A 20,217-nucleotide genomic window follows, 5' to 3' on the forward strand; every position below is an offset into this window, starting at 1 on the left:
TGGCACGCTGTGGTTTAATTCAACAGGGGACCACTTAAATTAACAGGAACAGCTTGACTGGATTGCATGAATACGAGGTATTTGAATGCAGAAATTCTTATGATGAAGAAAAGTAGGTTCAACCTGAATTAGCCAGCAGCAAAAGCAACACTTAGTGTACCACTATGGGACTTAAAATGGTAGGTGTTGATAATTAATTATTAATAAATGATAAATTTATGAATAAATTATGCTGAAATTAATATTGCACAATTATGAATAATTACCAACAGTACTTTGCCTCACATGGGGCACCATTTAAGTTGGAGATGTGTACTAAGGCACTCAATATTGGGGGTTTTGGCTATCATAAATAATTAATAATTATCAAAAATAATTATTTATTATTAAATAATTTGATCTGAATTACTAGATCACCTCATGGCACCACCCTTCTGAGAAGGGAAAAGATAGCCAATCAATCAAATCAGTCTCATAAAATATTTACTAAATTGTCAATTTGGATTTGTGATTAATAATTATCTTAATAACTATAACCAAAATTACCACATTTACAACTAGTTAAAGTGAAGGAATTTGGAGTTCTTGACAGTGTAGAGGTTGGCAATATTCACTCTTGTGCAACATTAAACAGACAATCAGTTTGTTTAAAAGACATTTTTTAACAAAAATAAAAGTAAAAACTACAGTGTAAAAGTAAAAACTACAGCAAAAAAAAACAAATAATTAATTTCTTTATATAATTGAAAAATCAATTCAGACATTAAGGGGTTAACTTCATAGTTATCTTAGTAACCGTGATGGAGGCTGCTTTAGTATCTCAGTCTATGGTAGCCACAGGGCTGTGGCAGCTTGCTAGATTTGGTAGGCTAATGCTAACTGCCTGAGATCAGACAGGCCAACGCCCCTTATGGCCTTGCTTTTTTCTTTTCTTTTCTTTTTTTCTTATCCAATCCAATGACAGAGATGCATATTTTTGAAGGGGCTGAGAGGACAAGTCAGAGTCCAGCAGCTGGACATCAGTGGGTGGACTGGTGGACTACTTCAGTGAAGAGTAGACGACCTCTGGCTCTGGTGGAACCTCTGAACACAGACACACACAATTCAAAGTAAATCAAACACTGTTGTAGATTTTCAGGTTTTGTATTATCAGTCAAGATCTGTGATGTGCATCATTCTACAAAATCTGCCTCAGATGCAGTCCCAGTTCAGGTGTGTCCACAAACACATGTGGTGGGGATGGACTCTCCCATGACCACATGAATAAATGGAGAGTCAGCAGTTTCCACATGAGGTCTGACAACTGGTCAGAGTTACCAGCACCCTGACAGAAACTGTCTCAGAAAGCCGTGGTGTGAGACTTAAAAACAGGAACCAGAACCGTAGACTTCCTTGCGTTCCCTTCCTTCATATCCATAGTGACATCAGCTCCATCTGATCAGACCACAGGTCAGTGCAGTCAGCAGGAGGAAGTTGCTGCTGTGGTTTTACATGCAGACTTCGAAAGTTCTACATTAAATATTGGATTAAGAGACAGTTTGGGAGGCTGAAAACTCCCAGCAGAGGATCTCTGTTCTCATCAGTCTGTCTCTTTATTCTCTCATGGTTTCAGAAAGTCTAATTCCATCCTCACAACAAACCAGTGATGAATGGATCCTACTAACAACTACTGAGTGTGGACCAGAGCTCAGAGTTAAACACTAACTACACATCAGTTAGACTTAAAAACAGGAACCAGCACCATAGACTTCCTTCTACACCGTCAACTCTGCAGAGTCAGCTGGACGCCAAACTGAACACATTTACCAACAGCTGTTTCACATTCACCTTGTCTGTCTACCGTAAATTCCGGACTATAAGCCGCTACTTTTGTCACTTGCTTTGGACCCTGCGGCTTATACAATGGATATATGGATTCTTACAGCTAACGGTCACCACGGGCGCACCATCATGGAAGGGCAAGAACGAGACAGACAGTTCGCGCCAGGTAACGAAAGCAAAACAAACCAAGTGAGCCCAAATGCAGTACGAGAGCTGCTTTTAAGTTAAAGGCGATCTATCCGGCTGACTTTTCTGGTATAGTAGGCTGGTTATTTTGATACAGTAAACGGCCGTGTTACTGCACCTTTACTGCTGTGTTGGCTGGTTTAGAAAAAGATGCTGGTTATTTTGTTGAGCAGCCGGGTTACTGCACTTTTGCTGCCGTGTTACAGGCAAGCACTTTTACAAACAAATTAAATTTAGCCATTTAACGTTATTGCCTGGTCAAGCGTGAATATAAGCCGCACCAGCTAATGTAATGTCAAAGATGTGAAAGTTTGATCGATTGATTGATCGATTGATTGATTGAAAGATTTATTGTGTTTCTCAAATGTAAATAAATGGGACACTTTGCGTTTCCAAACAGTCATTTCTGTCCCGACAATCCCCTCCGTGGTAGAAGAAACCCTTACAGTAATTAAACATTAAAACACCAGCGGCTTATAGTCGGTGTGGCTTATATATGGCAAGGCAAGGCATTTTTATTTATATAGCGCATTTCATACCAAGAGGCAACTCAATGTGCTTTACATAAAAACAGAACAAATTAGAACACACAGTTAAAAGCAAGAACAAAGAAAAAGAAAAAAGAAAAAAAGAAAAAAAAAAGAAAAAGAAAAGTGTATTATATATATACATATATTAAAACGATTAAGAGGACTTACAGTGTAAATCCAAGATTACGATTTAAAATGATTTAAAAGGGCTCAGCCATATGCACATGATATATGGAACAATCTATATTTTCACCGAAATTTAGCTGGTGCGGCTTATATTCAGGTGCGCCTTATAGTCTGGAAATTACGGTACATTTGCTGTTTGCTTTGGTTCATTGTCCCAAATCCTAGTTCTCTTGCAGATTAAATCAGATTGTCCTCAAGGATTCCCTAAAATTTGCTGCATTCATTTTACCCTCTACATTTACAAGTAGCCGTAGAAGACCACTCAGATTGTCAGCACGGTCTACACATGTGCCATGTTCCTTCTATTTCTTAATGGTGAATTTAACCGAACTCCAGGACATGTTCAGTGACTTGAACCTTTGGTGTAACAGTGTGACTGTTCAACAAACCTTTCTCTAAGTAACTGGGAGAGTTCTTTTGTCTTCATGGTCTAATTGTAGCCAGGAATACTGATCTGAGCTAAGTCAGGAAGTGCTTAGCTTAGCTTAGCTTAGCTTATCTTAGCTTAGCTTAGCTTAGCTTAGCTTAGCTTAGCTTAGAGACTGGATTCTCTATCCACAGTTGAAAGTAAAGAGCAGCTGTACCTCTGGTCCTTTTTGGTCTGATTTCTATTTGTCCATAAGTGACGTTCTACAGTTCAGTGCAGTCAGCAGGAGGAAGTTGCTGCTGTGGTTTTACATATAGAGTTAAAAAGTTCTACATTAATAATTGTCTTATTTAAGACAAGCACACACACATTTACACACCAGTGCCATGCACTGAGAGCAACTATGAGTTCATTGTGTTGCTCAAGGACACTTCAGCATGTGGGATGTTCTGGTGATGGAACCTCTAACCTGCTCTACCTATCGAGTCACAACCACCCAGTATCTAGAGCCAAACACCTGGAGAGGGGCTTGACTCCTTCCTTTTCTGGAGTTGCCCATTATGAGGGGTGCTGTGCAGGTGTTGGGATAATTAAGAATTCCCAAATGACTGCCTCCATGTGAGCAGCTAAATAAGTGCACAGTGAGCACCATAAGTTGTGACTTCCAAATGACTTTCCAGCAATGCCATTTAATAAGAATAAGAATAAGAAAACATTTATTTGTCCCACACCTTCCCACTGGTGGAAGGAGTTGATTGCCTTAATCAACCCAAACACACTTGTACTTCTACCACATGGCCAGTGGGGGTGTAAAGGCCCATAACACTGAGGAATAATTGGATGACCTCTATGTGACTGCGAGTCGATTGGAGAAGACTGAATATTGTGTGACCTTGTGCTTGAAACAACAATTCAGAGTATCTGGTATATTTGGACTCTGTGTGGAGTCCTGGAAGGGAGTCCATCTGGGGAATCCATATTTCTTCTGGGAGACTTTAATGATCATGTGGGCAATGATGCAGAGAGTTAGAGGATATGCTTTTTTTTTCATTGGTTGTTGCATTAAATCTTACCCAGATACAATAATGCTATTTTCTGATTGCCTATTGTGTAGTTGTTTTTTTTTTTGATTGGCTGATCAGTGGCAGGCTCGACTAAGAACCCTAGGGAGACACGCTTGATTTCTGTCGGTTCCATAGTGAGAGAGGTGCGACCAGAGAAATTTTGGGCACTGCGGCATGTTAAATATATTATAAATATTTTTTCTGCATGAGAAATTCAATGTGTGGCGGGAGTGCGTGACAAAAGACCGAAATGAGTGACTGTCACGCTCAATGCGTGACACTTGAGAGCCCTGGGACCACCACTAGTTCCTAGTATGCTTGGAGCTTGTTTCTGTTCCTTGTGTTCTGTTGATCTGAGACAGAGGACGTGCTCTTTGTTGTTTAGGATTCATCTTCACATGGATTCTTAGCATTTACACACACGTGTAGAAGAAGAGCTGCAGTTAATCACAGCTGCTTGACATTCAACCTTCTCTTCTGTCTTCTCTGTCCTCTAGTTGTCTCTGTCTTCTCTGTCCTCTAGTTGTCTCTATATTCTCTGTCCTCTCGTCGTCTGTCTTCGTCTCTTCTGCTGCCGTCCTGCGTGTAGCGTTCTGTTTGACCACCAACAGGAGCAACACATCTGGAAAGTCTTTCAGTCAGATTTTCCTCCAGATGAAGCAACAACAAGCTGATTCAGATTTATTGATCAGAAGGAGGAAGTGAAGCTCCAAGATGTTTCCTCTCAGAGAAAGTCCCAGTCCCTGATCTCCAGTCAGGACCAGGCTGTTTACCAGGCTGGTCCTGACTGGAGATCAGATCCACACATGAACACAGCAGGAGGAACACAAGTCAGACAGCTAGTTAATGTCTTCACTGGGTTTTTATTCTGACATGAAAATCATCTTCCTCAACTTCTTCTCATCAAACTAAGTCACTGATCCTCCTCTTGTCTTTTCTCCATCCAACTGAAACTGAAAGAAACTAAAACATGAATCCACAGTTTCAGCTGAAAGACTTTTATTGTTATTATTGAGGATTAAACAACATTAGAGCAACATGTAGATAGAAAGCAGTTCCTGAGACAAAAACAACTTTAATTAAAACAAGACATTAAAAGAACACAAGCAACAGAGATCAATATAAAGAACCTGAAGAAGAAGAAGTAGATCAGTTCATTCACACATGCAGCATATGTTACACTACTGAAATACAACTGTGTAATTGGTGTAAAGAAAATGTGTTTTATTACTCTGTTTAACAGGTAGTAAAACAATACTCTGCCCCCTAGTGGCAACAATGAATACATATATGAATAAAAAAGAAATGTAAGCAGGACGTTACTGATGTAGCATCCACAAAAACACATAAATCCATAGATGCTGCACATTTCAACATGACAGACAATGGATCCTTCACACTAATTAATCACCAGTAATCATCATCCATTGTGTCTTTGTTGTGTAAATACTCAGTAACAGCTGATCTCTACCTGAGGATCAGTTTGATGAGGAAATGTTCATTTAGTAACAGGCACATTAGAACGAGGCTAATGTTGAAACAAATACGTTGACACTGTGATGATGATGATGGTGATGATGATGATGATGATGATGATGATGGTGATGATGATGATGATGATGATGGTCAGGACAGACTGCTCCTTTCATGGGAAATAACATCACATATGTAACACTATTAGAATAAGTTTTAGGTTTTTAGCGTTTAACAAATGATAATAAAAAAAATAGAATAGAAATAGAAATGAATAAAACCTCCCAGACTTCTAAGGACACTTTGGGTCACTGGTAGATCTTCTTGTGTGCCACTGAGAACATTCTGAAATCAGAATCAGCTGTAATGTCCATGTGTGTCCACATACAGAGTATTTGACTCTGGTAACTTTACTCTCTTGTACAGAAACACACGGAACTTAAATAAGTGAAAAAATAATAAATCTCAATCTATACACATACAATATAGGATAAGAGCAGATATATTCACCAAACAGCCCGGGGGAATTGATTCAGGTCCCGTGAAATTGTGGACCCCAGGAACCTGAATGAGTCTACTGTGGGGACAGTCCTGTTGAGGATTTGAAGATTCTGGATTACTATTAAAAAGGAATGAAAGATTTCTTAGTGGAGATTGATTGTTTGTATGACTTGAGCTTCCACTGAGTCCTTCCTCTGTGGATACAGTCCTGCTGTTTGCTGAGTGTTGGAGGTCAGCTGCTACAGTGGGTTGCTCATGTCTGCTGGATGTCCAGCATTGTTAACTCCTGTCTGTCCTCAAGAAACAGCAGACACTCAGAGTTCAGCTGGAAACTGATCTGAGACATTTAAAGCTGCTGAGGATCAGCTGATTGTTCAGGAGGAGGATGGTATCGATGTCTATATCTTCTGTAGATCAGAAAACCAGCAACAGAACCAACAACAAGAACACCACCAACTATCAGACCAACTGTCAGACCAACAGATCCATCCTTGTCTCCTCCCTGCTTGTCTCCTCCGTCCTCCTGGTGTCCATCTGTGTGACCTGCAGACAGAAGCAACAGAATCAGGTGTGAGGTGTGAGGTAGCTGATGAGTGAAGAACAAACTGCTGTCAGACGTTATCTACTGCACTCTGATCACATCACTCAGACCAGCTGTTTTCTAGAAAGTCTCATCAACAACATCTTTCTAAAAGTCAAACATCTGATCTGAGATCTTTCTCTCTCACATCAACAACCAGGAAGCAGCTTCAACTCTGATCAGAGACAAAGACACAAACTCAACTCTACTCACTCACCTGGAACAACATCCAGATAAATGATGCTCCTGTTCTGGTTTATTTTATTCTGAACAACACGACACTCGTATGTTCCACTGTCATTAGTCTTCACATTCTTCAGAGTCAGAGACACGTCTCCATCCTTCATCTGTCTGTCCCGTAGATCCACTCGGTTCTTATAAGATTGATGCTGGTAGTCTGGATCTAACTGATCATCACGATATAAAAGGAGATCTTGTTCCGGCTTTGGATCAATTCTTTTCCACTGTACAACTGTGACAGGATCATAGTTCAGAGCTTTACATGGTAGAGAGACATTCTGTCCAGGTTCAGTTGTGATGTTTGTCTGTCCTGAAGGAAACAAGACAGAGCAGAGAGGTTAAAGGTCAACATGCAGCAGTCAGTCAGTGGAGGAGCTACCAAAGAGAGGACACTGGTCTAACACAGGCTACTGAGCTAGGTGATGTTGTCTCATGCTGGAGTTGAAGTAAATAAATGTGGATCAACAGTTACTTTCACTGAAATCACTGCAGCTCAGAACAAAGAGAAGAAGTCTGAGTAGACGGTACGTAGGAGCCTGAACCAAGGACAACTCTCTGAGATCTACCTGCTGCTGAGTCACATCAACAAGGAAATGCATTTCGGTACCATTGACTTTACAGGTGTCACCATGGTTACCACTAGTTATTGATACTCTGAACATTGAAGCTGCATTTTTTGTCCATAAAATATACAAGAGCCCAAACCTTTTAGTTCTTTGATTCAATTCAAAACATGAGCGGTATTGTCCACCTGAGGTTACCAACTCCTGAATAATAAATAAGGGACACCTCATTAACAGGGCTGGCAGACCTGATCGTCTTCACCCTTCCTGGTGTGGTGAATTTCTTCAGCCCTTTTATTTTGTATGAAACGATTTTTTAACTATTTCACTCAAACCTGAATTGAATCAGATTCATATTTCTGAGTGATATGAACACATGGAATACAAATTATTATTCAACAATTTATTTTTTAAAAACAAAATAACAAACTTAACAAAATAAAATAAATATCTTTCTTAAACAGAAACCTGTCCTGCTTAACTTCAAACTGTATAAATTGTGACACCCTGTGGGCCTTAAGGCCTGCTTACTGTTTAGGGTGGCTACTAGGATCTGGGGGAGGGGCTTGTTTTCCCTTATTGCTGACACCTGTGACGTCCACCTATATATACTGGGGCAGGCAATCTCAATCTCTCTCTCCTTTCTGGATTGTGGTTTGAAGGAACATAATGTTTTGCATGTTCTCACTCTTTGCGTGGTATTGTTTAAGTTTGGTTAATAAATTTGAGTTTTACTTTAAAAGAAACGTGTGTGGTCTCCACATTTCGTCCCTCCTCTGAGCCAGGTCGTGACAAAATGGGGGCTTGTCGGCTCGTCCATTCATCAGATTGTGGAAATGGCAGTTTTTTTATCTTGTTTTTTTTGTTGGAGCATCACACGTGATGAGTATGTTTTCTTAATTTGGAGAGCTTTAATTCATCTAGACCATTTTGGATCTTTGCTTTTGAGGAAGGCACACAGGGCTAAATTGTTTGGTGTGGCCTTGGTATTCCTGGTGTTCTCCTCTGGTAGGTGTAGCAGCAGTTTCCCATAGGGAATCTGTTGAAAGGGTGGGGAGACTCCAGTTTTTTTCAAATTTTTTTTGGCTTCTTGTCATATAGTCCAGTGAGTTGTACAGTGTACCTCAATTTGATTTGTTTTTGTGGATTGTCAACTTTAGTTGGTCCAGATGGCTGACATTGGAGTTGCTGGATCAATGCACCAAGGAGCAGTTGGTCAAAATTGCTCAGCATTAAGTTGATCTCAAGCGCACAAAGGACAACTTGAAAAGCATTGTAAAGGCTAACCTGCAAGAAGGTGGTTTTCTGCCAGATGGGGGAGGTAAGGGGAAAGTAAGAACTTCTATGGCTGGCTTAACATTTGAACAGCAGAAAGAACTGCTGCTGTTGAATTTAGAACATGAAAATGAATTGGAAAGAATGAAATACAAAATGGAACAAATGAAATTGGATTTGTAATTGCAAAAATTGGCAATAATTAAGGATGGTAGAATGTCTGCATCTCCTTTAATGGGGGAGGGCACTGGTCCGCATTTTGATGTAGCATATAACATGAGATTCTTGCCACAGTTTAATGAAAAAGATGTGGAAACTTTCTTTTGTATTTTTGAGCTTGAAACTGGCCTGATGAGGAGCGAACGCTAATGCTGCAATGTGTCTTTACAGGTAAAGCCCTAGAGGCTTATACTGCTCTATCCTCTGAGGACTGTAAAGATTACAAGTTGGTGGAAGCAGTGGTTCTGAAAGCATACGAGTTGGTTCCTGAAGCATATCACCAACGTTTCAGGGGCTGGCAAAGACCAGTAAACAAACACATGTGGAATTTGCACGTGATTTGGTTTCACATTTTAATCGCTGGTGCTCTTTGTCTGGTGTGAAAACATTTGACAAATTATGCGACCTGGCTGTTTTAGAACAGTTCAAACAGTCTGTGCCAGATTACATCGCAACATGCATTAATGAACACAAAATCATGTGTCCCAGCAAGGCTGCAGTATTGGCTGATGAATATGTGTTGACACACAAGCTCATCTTTGGTGAGCGGTACCAGAGTGACAAATTCCAGAAAGTAAATTCCTTGTCTCCAAAGTTGAAACAGCATGCTAAGGGTAAAGGTGATTTCAATGTATGTAATTATTACCAACAAGAAGATCACTGGAAAAAGAATGTCCTCTGTTACAAGGAAAAGGGAAAACATCTCGGGTGAAGTCAGCTGGTCTGGTTGTTTCTGTTCCTAACCCCATAGTTGACACAGCAAAATTGGTGGCCCCATTTCAGATGCAAGTCAAACCAATAACTACTTGTGAGATCGACGTGGGTTATGCTCCGTTTATGTCTGATGGCTTTGTAACCTGTGCTTCAGCATTTTTCCTGGCCACACTTAAAACGTGATATTTCCGGACACATTGAGACATGTCATACGTGTCAAGTGACAATAAAGCCTAATCAGACCATAAAGCCTGCTCCTTTGTATCCCATTCCTGTCGTGAGTCGGCCTTTTGAGCATCTCATTACTGACTGTGTGGGCCCTCTACCCCGGTCTAAGTTGGGTAGTTCTTATTTGTTAACTGCAATGTGTCAGTCAACCAGATATCCAGATGCTTATCCCCTGCGCACTGTTTTTGCACATTTTTTCCCTCCTCTGAGCCACGTCGTATAAAACAATAGAAAGCAGAACATTCCTCTTGTAATAGTGCAATAAGATAAGTAAAACTTGTAGCTTTGTTGTCTCCTGGTATCTTCTTCTCAAGCAACAGTACCTCGACCAATCAGATGTTCAACTCACCGGCAGAGACAGAGACAGACAGGACGACGCTCAGTAAAGTCATGCAGAGAGACGCTGATGTAACAGCAGCCATCTTGTCTTCTACGGTGGCCAGGCAGTGCAAACAAACATTACAAAATGTGAAACACTTTTACAAAGCTACAAATTTACATTTTAGAAAACATTTTTACATATCATAAAACAAAATTACTTTGCCATAACATATTTACAAGTCCTGAAACAAAATTACAAATATCAACCATCACCTGGAAAGGGAATGTACTAACCCCGGGATTGAACAGGAAGTGACAACACGAGTGGCCAATATGAGTTGTTGTTGTCGTTGATGGAATTTGTGGTGACTAGTTGTGTAAAACCCAGATCTTTTGAGGGATTCGTCCCTTAGCAAAATGAAGTTTATTCAAGTGTACTACAAGTATACTTATTTTATACTAAAATTGAGATAGTATACTTGAAGTTTACTTTTTATATACTATATTTCATATACTTAAGAATAGTATAGTGAAGTATACTTGGCTTATACTGAAAAGTATAAAGAAAAGTCTAAGTTTAAGTATATATATACTAAGACTTACACTTATACTTTAAGACTAAAGCTTATACTTGTACTTTGGTATACTTTTTACTACTTTCTGCCGCAAAGTACTAATACTTAGTATATCTTAGTATATCTTAGTCCAAGTACAGAATAAGATCAAGTCATTGACTTGATCATATATTTAATTTAGCAGAATAACATTTTTTTCCACTACACAATTTGAGGTATTACCCCTGTTAGAAACTTACATGTTCAAGATCATATAGTGCTGGACTTTAAAAGTTTACAGTAAATAGTATGTGTGTTCACTAGCATTATCTTTATGTACCTTAAAAACATACACAACAACAGAAACATTGACTTGTGTTTATTGATCAAGTTCTAGTCCCTTTAATAAGAGTTTGACAATGGTGTTAAGTACACATCATCATCTGTTTCAACAAGAACACATTTAGTTTTAATCATGTCAGGCCACACAGCATTAACAATTTTGTTTTGTTTTATTCTCATATATAAAGTACTTTGTACTGTGAATCTTTACATACAGGCCTGTCTGATTCAGTAAGTACCTCAACTAAAACACAACATAGTTTGGCACATGAACAAAAAGCAGAAATTTGATGTTAACACGTGTTTAAAAATAACCAAGTCATTAATTAAACTAAACATATCATCTTTGAAGCATACAGTACTGTTGTATCTCTTCTTTAGTCTGAAATGTCCACGTCCAGTTTGCTTGTGGTAGGGTTCTCAGGGTTGACTTCATCATCATCTTCTTCACTGTTGGAAGTGTTACTCCAGTGTTCTTCTGTGTTGATTTGGTTATCTTTATTATCATTCTACATGTGAACCAAGGAAAGAGAATGAAAAATGTAGTTAATAAAACGATTACCTGAAATTGTGCAGGTGATTTACTGTAGCTTTTGCTTTGTACTGACAATGTTGTCATTCGTCCACACTTAGACTAGAGGATAGGTCAAAATGTACCACAATTAAGATAAACTGTCTGTTAGATGGTATAAATGCACTCAACCATTACAGCAAACCTCTAACTACATGTACAGTAAACCACATGTGTGCACTGTTGACACTTTTTGAGGGTGTCACTGGAAGCCCTCTGATGAATATTATATAAATCAGTGACGTGGCATATGACATGTGGTAATGATTATAGCTACTTGGGGAGCTGACAGCACAGTTTAGGGAAGATTCTTAAAATTCAATCAAGCAGGATAAGAAAGTTACCCAGATACATGGGGGAATGTATCCTGGCAACAGAAGATGTCCTGACATATTTCAAGATTGGATGTGTGTAATAACTTGGACAAACTGTGTCATTGCGTATTTACCTGTTGAAAGGCAGTATCCAAAAGCCTGGGTGTGGAGGAGCTCCTACTGTTGAACCATCTCTAACTTCTCTGTGGGAAACAATAGGTCGACTCATGTCATCTTGTGTGTTGTCCTGTAGTTCTGTCCTGCCCTGGAAAGGTGGGGTGTTCAAATATGAATGTCAATTATTACTCAAGTCATTTAATTCCCCATGGGTATACTGAGTTCATTTTTAACATAAAATAATCCCAACATTTTTTGGGAAGATGCCTCCAAATGAGACTGTACATAGTGCATGGGTAGCAATTACCTTTGAAAATAAAACCAGATTCAACATTTTGCCTTAAATTATAAATATTTGTACAATATATATATATTTTCAAAACTAGGCTACAAATTGATGAATTCAATCAAAGTTGCTCAACTAAATGTATTACAAATTAATGCAACTAGTAATTTATATACAGTAGTCCCCAAATAAACTAAAATAAAACATTACATTTTAGTCTGACCTTTTCAACTGATGATGATTTACATATCAAACCAGTTCAACATATGCAACTGGAAACGGTAATTTAATATAAAGCTAGACACATGGTAACTTGGAGCTAACCTCACATCACCAGCAGCCTGTGGAAAGTAATGGAATGGAATATTCTACCAACTGTGTTGAACATAAACCTCTGCTGCACTGTAAACAGCAAGCTAGCTGCTGTGTTCTGATCTTAGACATCATGAAATCATAACAGTCTTAATTCATTATCTGTTACTTACTTTTACTTTCCATCTGTACTTGGTAGTCCTTGGAATCTCTGCTGTGTAATCCTCCAAATGTCTTTTATAAGGTCTACGACGTTTCTCCATGTTAGCTCTAATGAGCTAATTCAGAAGCTTCTCCAGCTCTCGCTGTCACAGTGTCGCGCACATAAACTGTACGGTCGCGCGTTGCACTTCCGGTCCATGTTCCCGCCTCCCTACCTGGCAGCCAATGGAAGCTAGTTTCAAACTGGCGTCCACCGCTGCAGGTAACGATCTTGTTCTCCAAAGAAAAACCAACGGTCCCGTTCTCAACAAGGAAAGAAGGAGAAAACGACATGGAGGTGAAGTGGAACATTAAAGGCAGAGAAAAGTCAGACGGTCCAGCCTTTTTCCCAGCAAAGGTTTTAATGTTTGGTGGTAAGTTGTTGCATTTTATTTCTTCCCAGTTACCTTGATAGCATTGATTTAATCTGTCACTTTGTCATAGCCCAGTTGTTTGCACGTGACGTCACCGCCGGCATGCTGCCCATTGTTTTCCATCAGTTACCACTCTGTCATATTCAGTCTAGATCAGGGATGGACAACTGGCGGCCCGGGGACCGCACACGGCCCGCGACCTCACTCGAAGTGGCCTTTAGATTAATTTTTGATAATTATAAAAATGTGTCCTCTGCGGCACTGAATCAGTTGTAATGACACAGTTGGCCACTAGATGGCGCCTCTAATGCAGACGCCGCCTCGTGCTTCCACCGGGTCTTCTCTACCAGTGAAGAAGAGACGTTGAGCCGTGGCTAAGAGCGGAGAAAATCGTGTGTGTTTCAGGTGAAATGGGAAGAAGATTATCTGTTCACAGAATTTAAAAGCAAACCTATGTGCTTCTGCTTAGAGACGTTATCTGCCATGAAAGATTTCAATTTAAGTTGCCGCTACAACACGTTGCACAAAGTTAAATACGAGAAGTATACTGAAGCTGCAAGGGCTGCTATTGTAGCGGACCTTAAATCAAAAGTACACAAACAACAGCGACTTTTTACCAGTGCCCACTACTGATAGTGGTGAGGTAGAGTGGGTATACAGGGAAAATGTTCAACTCTTTCTTAGTGTAAAAAATCACAAATAAGTTCTTGCAATTAATGTTTGATGTTCTGCAGGTTTCTGCCATCCTTGAAGAGGATGGTAATTTGTATGTTTTATTTTCATGAGCCCTTTGCACTAAAAAAAATAACTAAGTGGTTATTTTTGTTTGCTTCAATAAACACATGTGTGCGTGTATATATATATGTGTGTGTATACACACACATACATACATACATACATACATACATACATACACAAACATATTTAAAATGGCAGTTTTATCATTTATCATATATATACATCATCGAGAGATCAGACTGGTCTACACTGTTGAAGCTACTCACTAGCCTAATAGACAGTGGAAAAACTTACTGCACTGCTGTTGAAGACTCGCTGCCTGCTAGTGTCTCTCTCCCTTTCCATCCTGTCTGTGCTGGGTTTCTAGTCGGTTGACTGTCCAGCTGGGAGATTGAGGCTTTGTGCTAGCTAGGCTACCCTTAGCATAAAGTAGTATACTTGAAGTTCATTTTATTAAGTATACTTGAGTATAAGTATAAGTATAGTAAGTATACTACAGACCATGTACTTGTAGTGTACTAGAAAGTATACTAATTTAATACTTCTTCCGGCTAAATTGGAACGTTTTAAGTATATAAAAGTACACTTTAAGTTTACTTATAAAAGTATACTTTACGTATACTTTTATAAACTAAAATGTAGACTAGAAGTATATACCTAGTACACTAGCAGTATATAAATGAGTGTACTTGTGGTATACTTAGAGTATACTTTTATAAACTAAAAAATGAACTAGAAGTATATAACTAGTACAGTAGTAGCATATTGAAGAGTGTATTTGTGGTATACTTAAAGTATACTTTTATAAACTAAATACATACATACATACACAAACATATTTAAAATGGCAGTTTTATCATATATGGTTAAGTGTGCGGTCCAATGTGGCCCTCTGGTAGTGTCGATGAAAAATTGTGGCCCCCTCCATCATTTAAGTTGCCCATCCCTGGTCTAGCTGATTTAGGTGTGATGTATGTGCATTCCCTCTATAAATTTTTTTTTCCTGATCGCATTTAAGTTCAGAAATGTACCTGATAAACCATCCTTCATGCCCCTTTAACAAGTGTGTTAATTGTGGATGGTGAATAAAAATAACACTGAAGTAATGTTTTGTGTTTTTTCCCTCACAGTCCATGTCCAGGCCAAGTTCCCCGACACCACCATGCACGATGTGAGACCAATCAGAAGAAGAAATGCAACAATATAAGCTATGCCAAGCAAGTAGCTGAAGAGAAGTTATAAAAGTAACGTTTTCGTTTCTGTCAAGGTATTTATTATTTTTGGTTGTGCACGTCTTTGGAACCAAAAATAATAAATAACACTTTTCTTTTACCTTTTTCTTTTGACAAGGAAGGACTTCAGTTCTAAGTTGGAGACATTTTGTTTACACATTTTTACATGTAAATGTGAACAGCAAAGAAGGACTTGATTTCATAGAAGCTCTTTGTTTTTGAAATGCGCATATTTAAGCAGGTATTTGTAAATACACTGTATGGTATGTTCTATAAATATATAACTTGTTCTCAACATTCTGTCTTGTGATTTTGTAAATACATTGCAGTCTAGTGTACACACAGTATGGGTAAACTTTAAGAATACTTTAAGAAGTATATTTCAAGAATATAAATAGTATGCTACAAGTGATATGCTACGCAAACTTACAAGTATACTTGTAGTATAACGACAAGTAAACTAGTAAAATGCCAAAAAATTCTGTTTTAGTAATTCTAAGTTCATACTTACCCTTAGTAAAAAGTAGTATGCTTGAAGTTAATTTTGTTAAGTATGCTTGAGTATAAGTATAGGTATAGGAAGTATACTACAGACCATGTACTTGTAGTGTACTAGAAAGTATACTAATTTAATACTTCTACGGACTAAATGGGAACATTTTTAAGTTTATAAAAGTATACTTTAGGTATACTTTATAAGGTAATTTTAAGTTTACAAAAGTACTCTTTCAAGTATACCACAAGTACACTCATCTATATACTACTAGTGTACTAGGTATATACTTCTAGTCCACATTTTAGTTTATAAAAGTATACTTTATGTAAACCACAAATACACTCTTCAATATACTACTACTGTACTAGTTATATACTTCTAGTTCATTTTTTAGTTTATAAACGTATACTCTAAGTATACCACAAGAACACTCATTTATATACTGCTAGTGTACTAGGTATATACTTCTAGTCCACATTTTAGTTTATAAAAGTATACTTTATGTATACCACAAATACACTCTTCAATATACTACTACTGTACTAGTTATATACTTCTAGTTCATTTTTTAGTTTATAAACGTATACTCTAAGTATACCACAAGAACACTCATTTATATACCGCTAGTGTACTAGGTATGTACTTCTAGTCTACATTTTAGTTTATAAAAGTATACTTAAAGTATACTTAAAACGTTCCAATTTAGCCAGAAGAAGTATTAAATTAGTATACTTTCTAGTACACTACAAGTACATGGTCTGTAGTATACTTACTATACTTATACTTATACTCAAGTAAACTTAATAAAATAAACTTCAAGTATACTACTTTTTCCTAAGGGTAGTGTCTACTGTACAAGCCTTTCGGGGCAGTGCTATGATCTGGGGTTGCTGCAGTTGATCAGGTCTAGGTTCAGCAACATTATGAGGTCAGCTGACTACCTGAATATACTGAATTACCAGGTTATTCCATCAATGGATCATACTCCAAGATGACAATGCCAGGATTCATGGGGCTCAGATTGTGAAAGAGTGGTTCAGGGAGCATGAGACATCATGTTCACACATGGATTGGCCACCACAGAGTCCAGACCTTAACCCCATTGAGGATCTTTGGGATGTGCTGGAGAAGGCTTTGTGCAGTGGTCAGACTCTCACATCATCAATACAAGATATTGGTGAAAAATGAATGCAACACTGGATGGAAATAAATCCGGAGACACTGGAGAAGATTATTGAAACAATGATACAGAGAATGTGCTTGAATCAAAGATAAAGGTGAAATATTAGAGTGTGTGACTTTTGTTTTGGCCAGTCAGTATATTTCACAAGATCCCCCATGCCCTTTCAAAGACCAGCAGGTGTCTGTTTCTGTGGGAACATGGGCCCTTGACCTCTGTCACCACTGTCCCATGAAGAATATACACAAACATGGCCACAGTTTCAAGATTCCTTTAGACTACCATTTTACTTGATTGGACTCTAAAACCTCAGTAGATAACAGTGTTCAGGGTACTAACATTTGTAGCACCAGTTTAAAAGTACAGAATAATAATAATAATGAAATGTAGGCTATTCAGACATCCTAAATAGATCTGTGAAGGTATTAAATAAGGACAGTATGTACGGGACCAACATCTTGTTCAAACGAGTCTTAATCAAGAATCAGCTGCTACACATCAGTATGAGACATCTAAACCATTTAACAGAAGGACAATTAAATGTTATTAAATTTAATACATAGAGAAGCACGCCACCCATTCAGCTATATATACTGTGTTACATGCTAATGGCTCAAATAAATGTGTAGGCAACTTTACTACTTTACACAATGAAGTTGTCTGATAAACTTTAATGTATATTAAGGGGAACTGTGTTTTGACCGAAATAATGAAAACTGAATAAAATAAAATGATACAAAGTTGTAATTAAAACAAAATGTTTTGCATCAAGCCCACCAAACTTGGTTGCTTCCGACCCGCCTGACTCTCATTCACTTGTCAGCCAAAGGATTCCTCTGCAGACACTTTGCCTCCTTTCAGGCCGTGTCCTACCCACCTATGCCACTTGGCGACGACTTGGCCACGGCATGGACCCCTTTATGATCGCTTGCGAACTTAGGATCCCTACTGATTTTGTTGTGATTTTTCTTCTTATTATTATTATTCCCCCTTGCTTAGCTGTCTGCCCATGACAAATTGCAAGGGTCAAAGGCATCAAACTTGCTAACTTGGTAGAAGTCCTAGCATGTTTCTTTGCTAAGGTGTCAATACACATGCCTGCAGCAAGGTGGCACTATAATAAGCCAATTTACGTTTTGCCTTATATCTTGAGTACCATGTGCCCTAGAAACAAAATTCTTTCTCCCTCTGATTCCTTATATAGCCCTGGTTCTAATGGACTAGGCCACCCCCACAGGGGGCCTACAGCGTTAAAAGCTCTATCCATCTTTGTTGAAATTGGAGCGCAGCGCCTTTTAGCACTATCCCTTTAAGAAAGACGGCAGACTTGAGTTGTTGTTGAAGTTGTGTATGGCTGTGGATGTGTGCCGCTGAACTGAGTGCATGTTGTTATAGAAAGTTAAAAAAAAAAGATTTTGTCTCTTTGTTTGTTTTGGAGGTGTGACAGTGGCAAAAAACCGGTCGATCAGGACTGGGCACCACTGCTTTAGGGTGTTCTCAAATCAACACTGGTTAGGGTTAACATTTATTGACCTTCAATATGTCTCTGTTGTGTGTTCTCACCCACACGGATATATGCGCATATATGAAACCTACATGCAGTTTATCTCTGCATATATGCTGCATGTTATATATGCACATATATGATAATATATATGTATAGCTGACTTAGTGGAATGGCGGAAAGGCTGGTACCTTGGCTGGTACCCGAAAGTCATGATCGAAATAAGTGTTTACATGGATGCTGCCGGCCACTGAAGAAGCCGGGGGCAGATTAGCACGTCCATTAATGCCAAGCTCACCAAGCTTAGAAGAGAAAAGAAAGAATAACTTTTTGGTTTTTAATTTATTATTTTTGTTCATGATCTTGTTTTATTTGATAATGTAAATAAATTATGTAAAGTTCTACATTTCAGGTTTTTACTTGTTTGTGTAGGCCATGTAGCTATGGATTTTAATAATTTTACAAATATATAGGTGAACATATAGGTACATATATGGAGTACACATATATAAGTGAACATATATTATATGTATGTCCCATATATTCAAAACCTATATTAGAACCTATATGTTTATATAGGTTCTTTCCGTGTGGGCACTAATGTGGCATCTGGATGAGGAAACTAGTCGTCAACATTCCCCCATGAAGAAGTCACTCGCTGACAGTTTCACTTTAAAACACACTGACATTTGTAAAACAGTGAAGTCCTGACCTGCAGCCAGATCATCAAGCAGTCGTTAGCTCTGAGCTCATGTTCAATCTCTTTGATTCTTTCTTTGTTGATTGTTGACTGTAAAAAACACAGGAAGAACAAGTTTCTTAGCAGCTGCCACCACCACTGTAACTGACCGTCAGCTGAAGATGTAAGTTTGGTTTTTGACGAGGGAGGACAGGATGTCTGGAAACGTCAGCTCGACAACCATGGAAACATAGCAACACGCTGTTTTAGTACAATTAAATGCTACTGATGGTGCTGAGGTGCTGCCTGTTTTCATACAGACTATACCGGAGGTTGCGCTAGACTTTTTTGTTGTCCGTCATTTTGACTGACAGGGTCATAAAAATCCAGTCATAATCTATTTTTACCCGTCACTTTAATTTGAACAGTATTTGCTTTAAATGGTAACAAAAACAACAACAACAAAAGTTTCGTCTGCCGATATTCAATGCTGCCGACACGACTCTGAACGGGACTGCTAGCGTAAACAGCTCTTAGGCGGTACCGTAGTGTTGAAGTGCTTCGGTGGTATGCAAATTCCATTTTGGTAGCCGTTAGCTGCATAGACATAAACCATTGACTGCATATACTAGACATAGACATATGGTTAGCCGAGCTCTGATGTGTGCATCAGTATAATTGATGTACCAGAAAATCGTGCACCGACAAAAGTTCTGCGATGTTTGGAACGCAAACTGCGATAAGAGGCAAGGCAATCAATAAGGTCACTCGCCACCAAGTGGTCAGGGGTGTGAATTGCAATCTGTCAAAATGACGGATGGCCTTCAGATTTTTCCGTCACATTTAAAAAAAAAACGGTCAATGATGGAAAATATTCGGTTAACGCGACCCCTGGACTATACATATCTGCAGATCACAGTATTGATAAGTTAATGTGCTTATGTTCAGTTCTGTTTTGTTCTATTAGTTGACTTTGTTGCTGTGGTTGTAGAACGTGTTTTTTTCTCCCTTGATGTCAGTGAATGCACCATGTGAGAGATGGTAGTTAT

The 20,217-nt window shown here is 38.6% G+C and overlaps 1 protein-coding gene across 1 annotated transcript in view; it reads left to right on the forward strand.

Moving 5' to 3' along the window:
- Nucleotides 1-1,865: 1,865 nt before the first annotated feature.
- Nucleotides 1,866-20,217, forward strand: part of LOC311499016 (coxsackievirus and adenovirus receptor-like) — an 82,373-nt gene continuing 64,021 nt past the window's right edge. The window contains exon 1 of the mRNA XM_084559833.1: nt 1,866-1,987. Coding sequence (XP_084415959.1) covers nt 1,903-1,987 — 85 coding nt within the window. The 5' untranslated portion in view covers nt 1,866-1,902. The remainder of the gene's footprint in view (nt 1,988-20,217) is intronic.

This window comes from Chelon labrosus, assembly GCF_963514085.1.
Source record: "Chelon labrosus genome assembly, chromosome: 1".
Taxonomy (NCBI): Eukaryota; Metazoa; Chordata; class Actinopteri; order Mugiliformes; family Mugilidae; genus Chelon; species Chelon labrosus.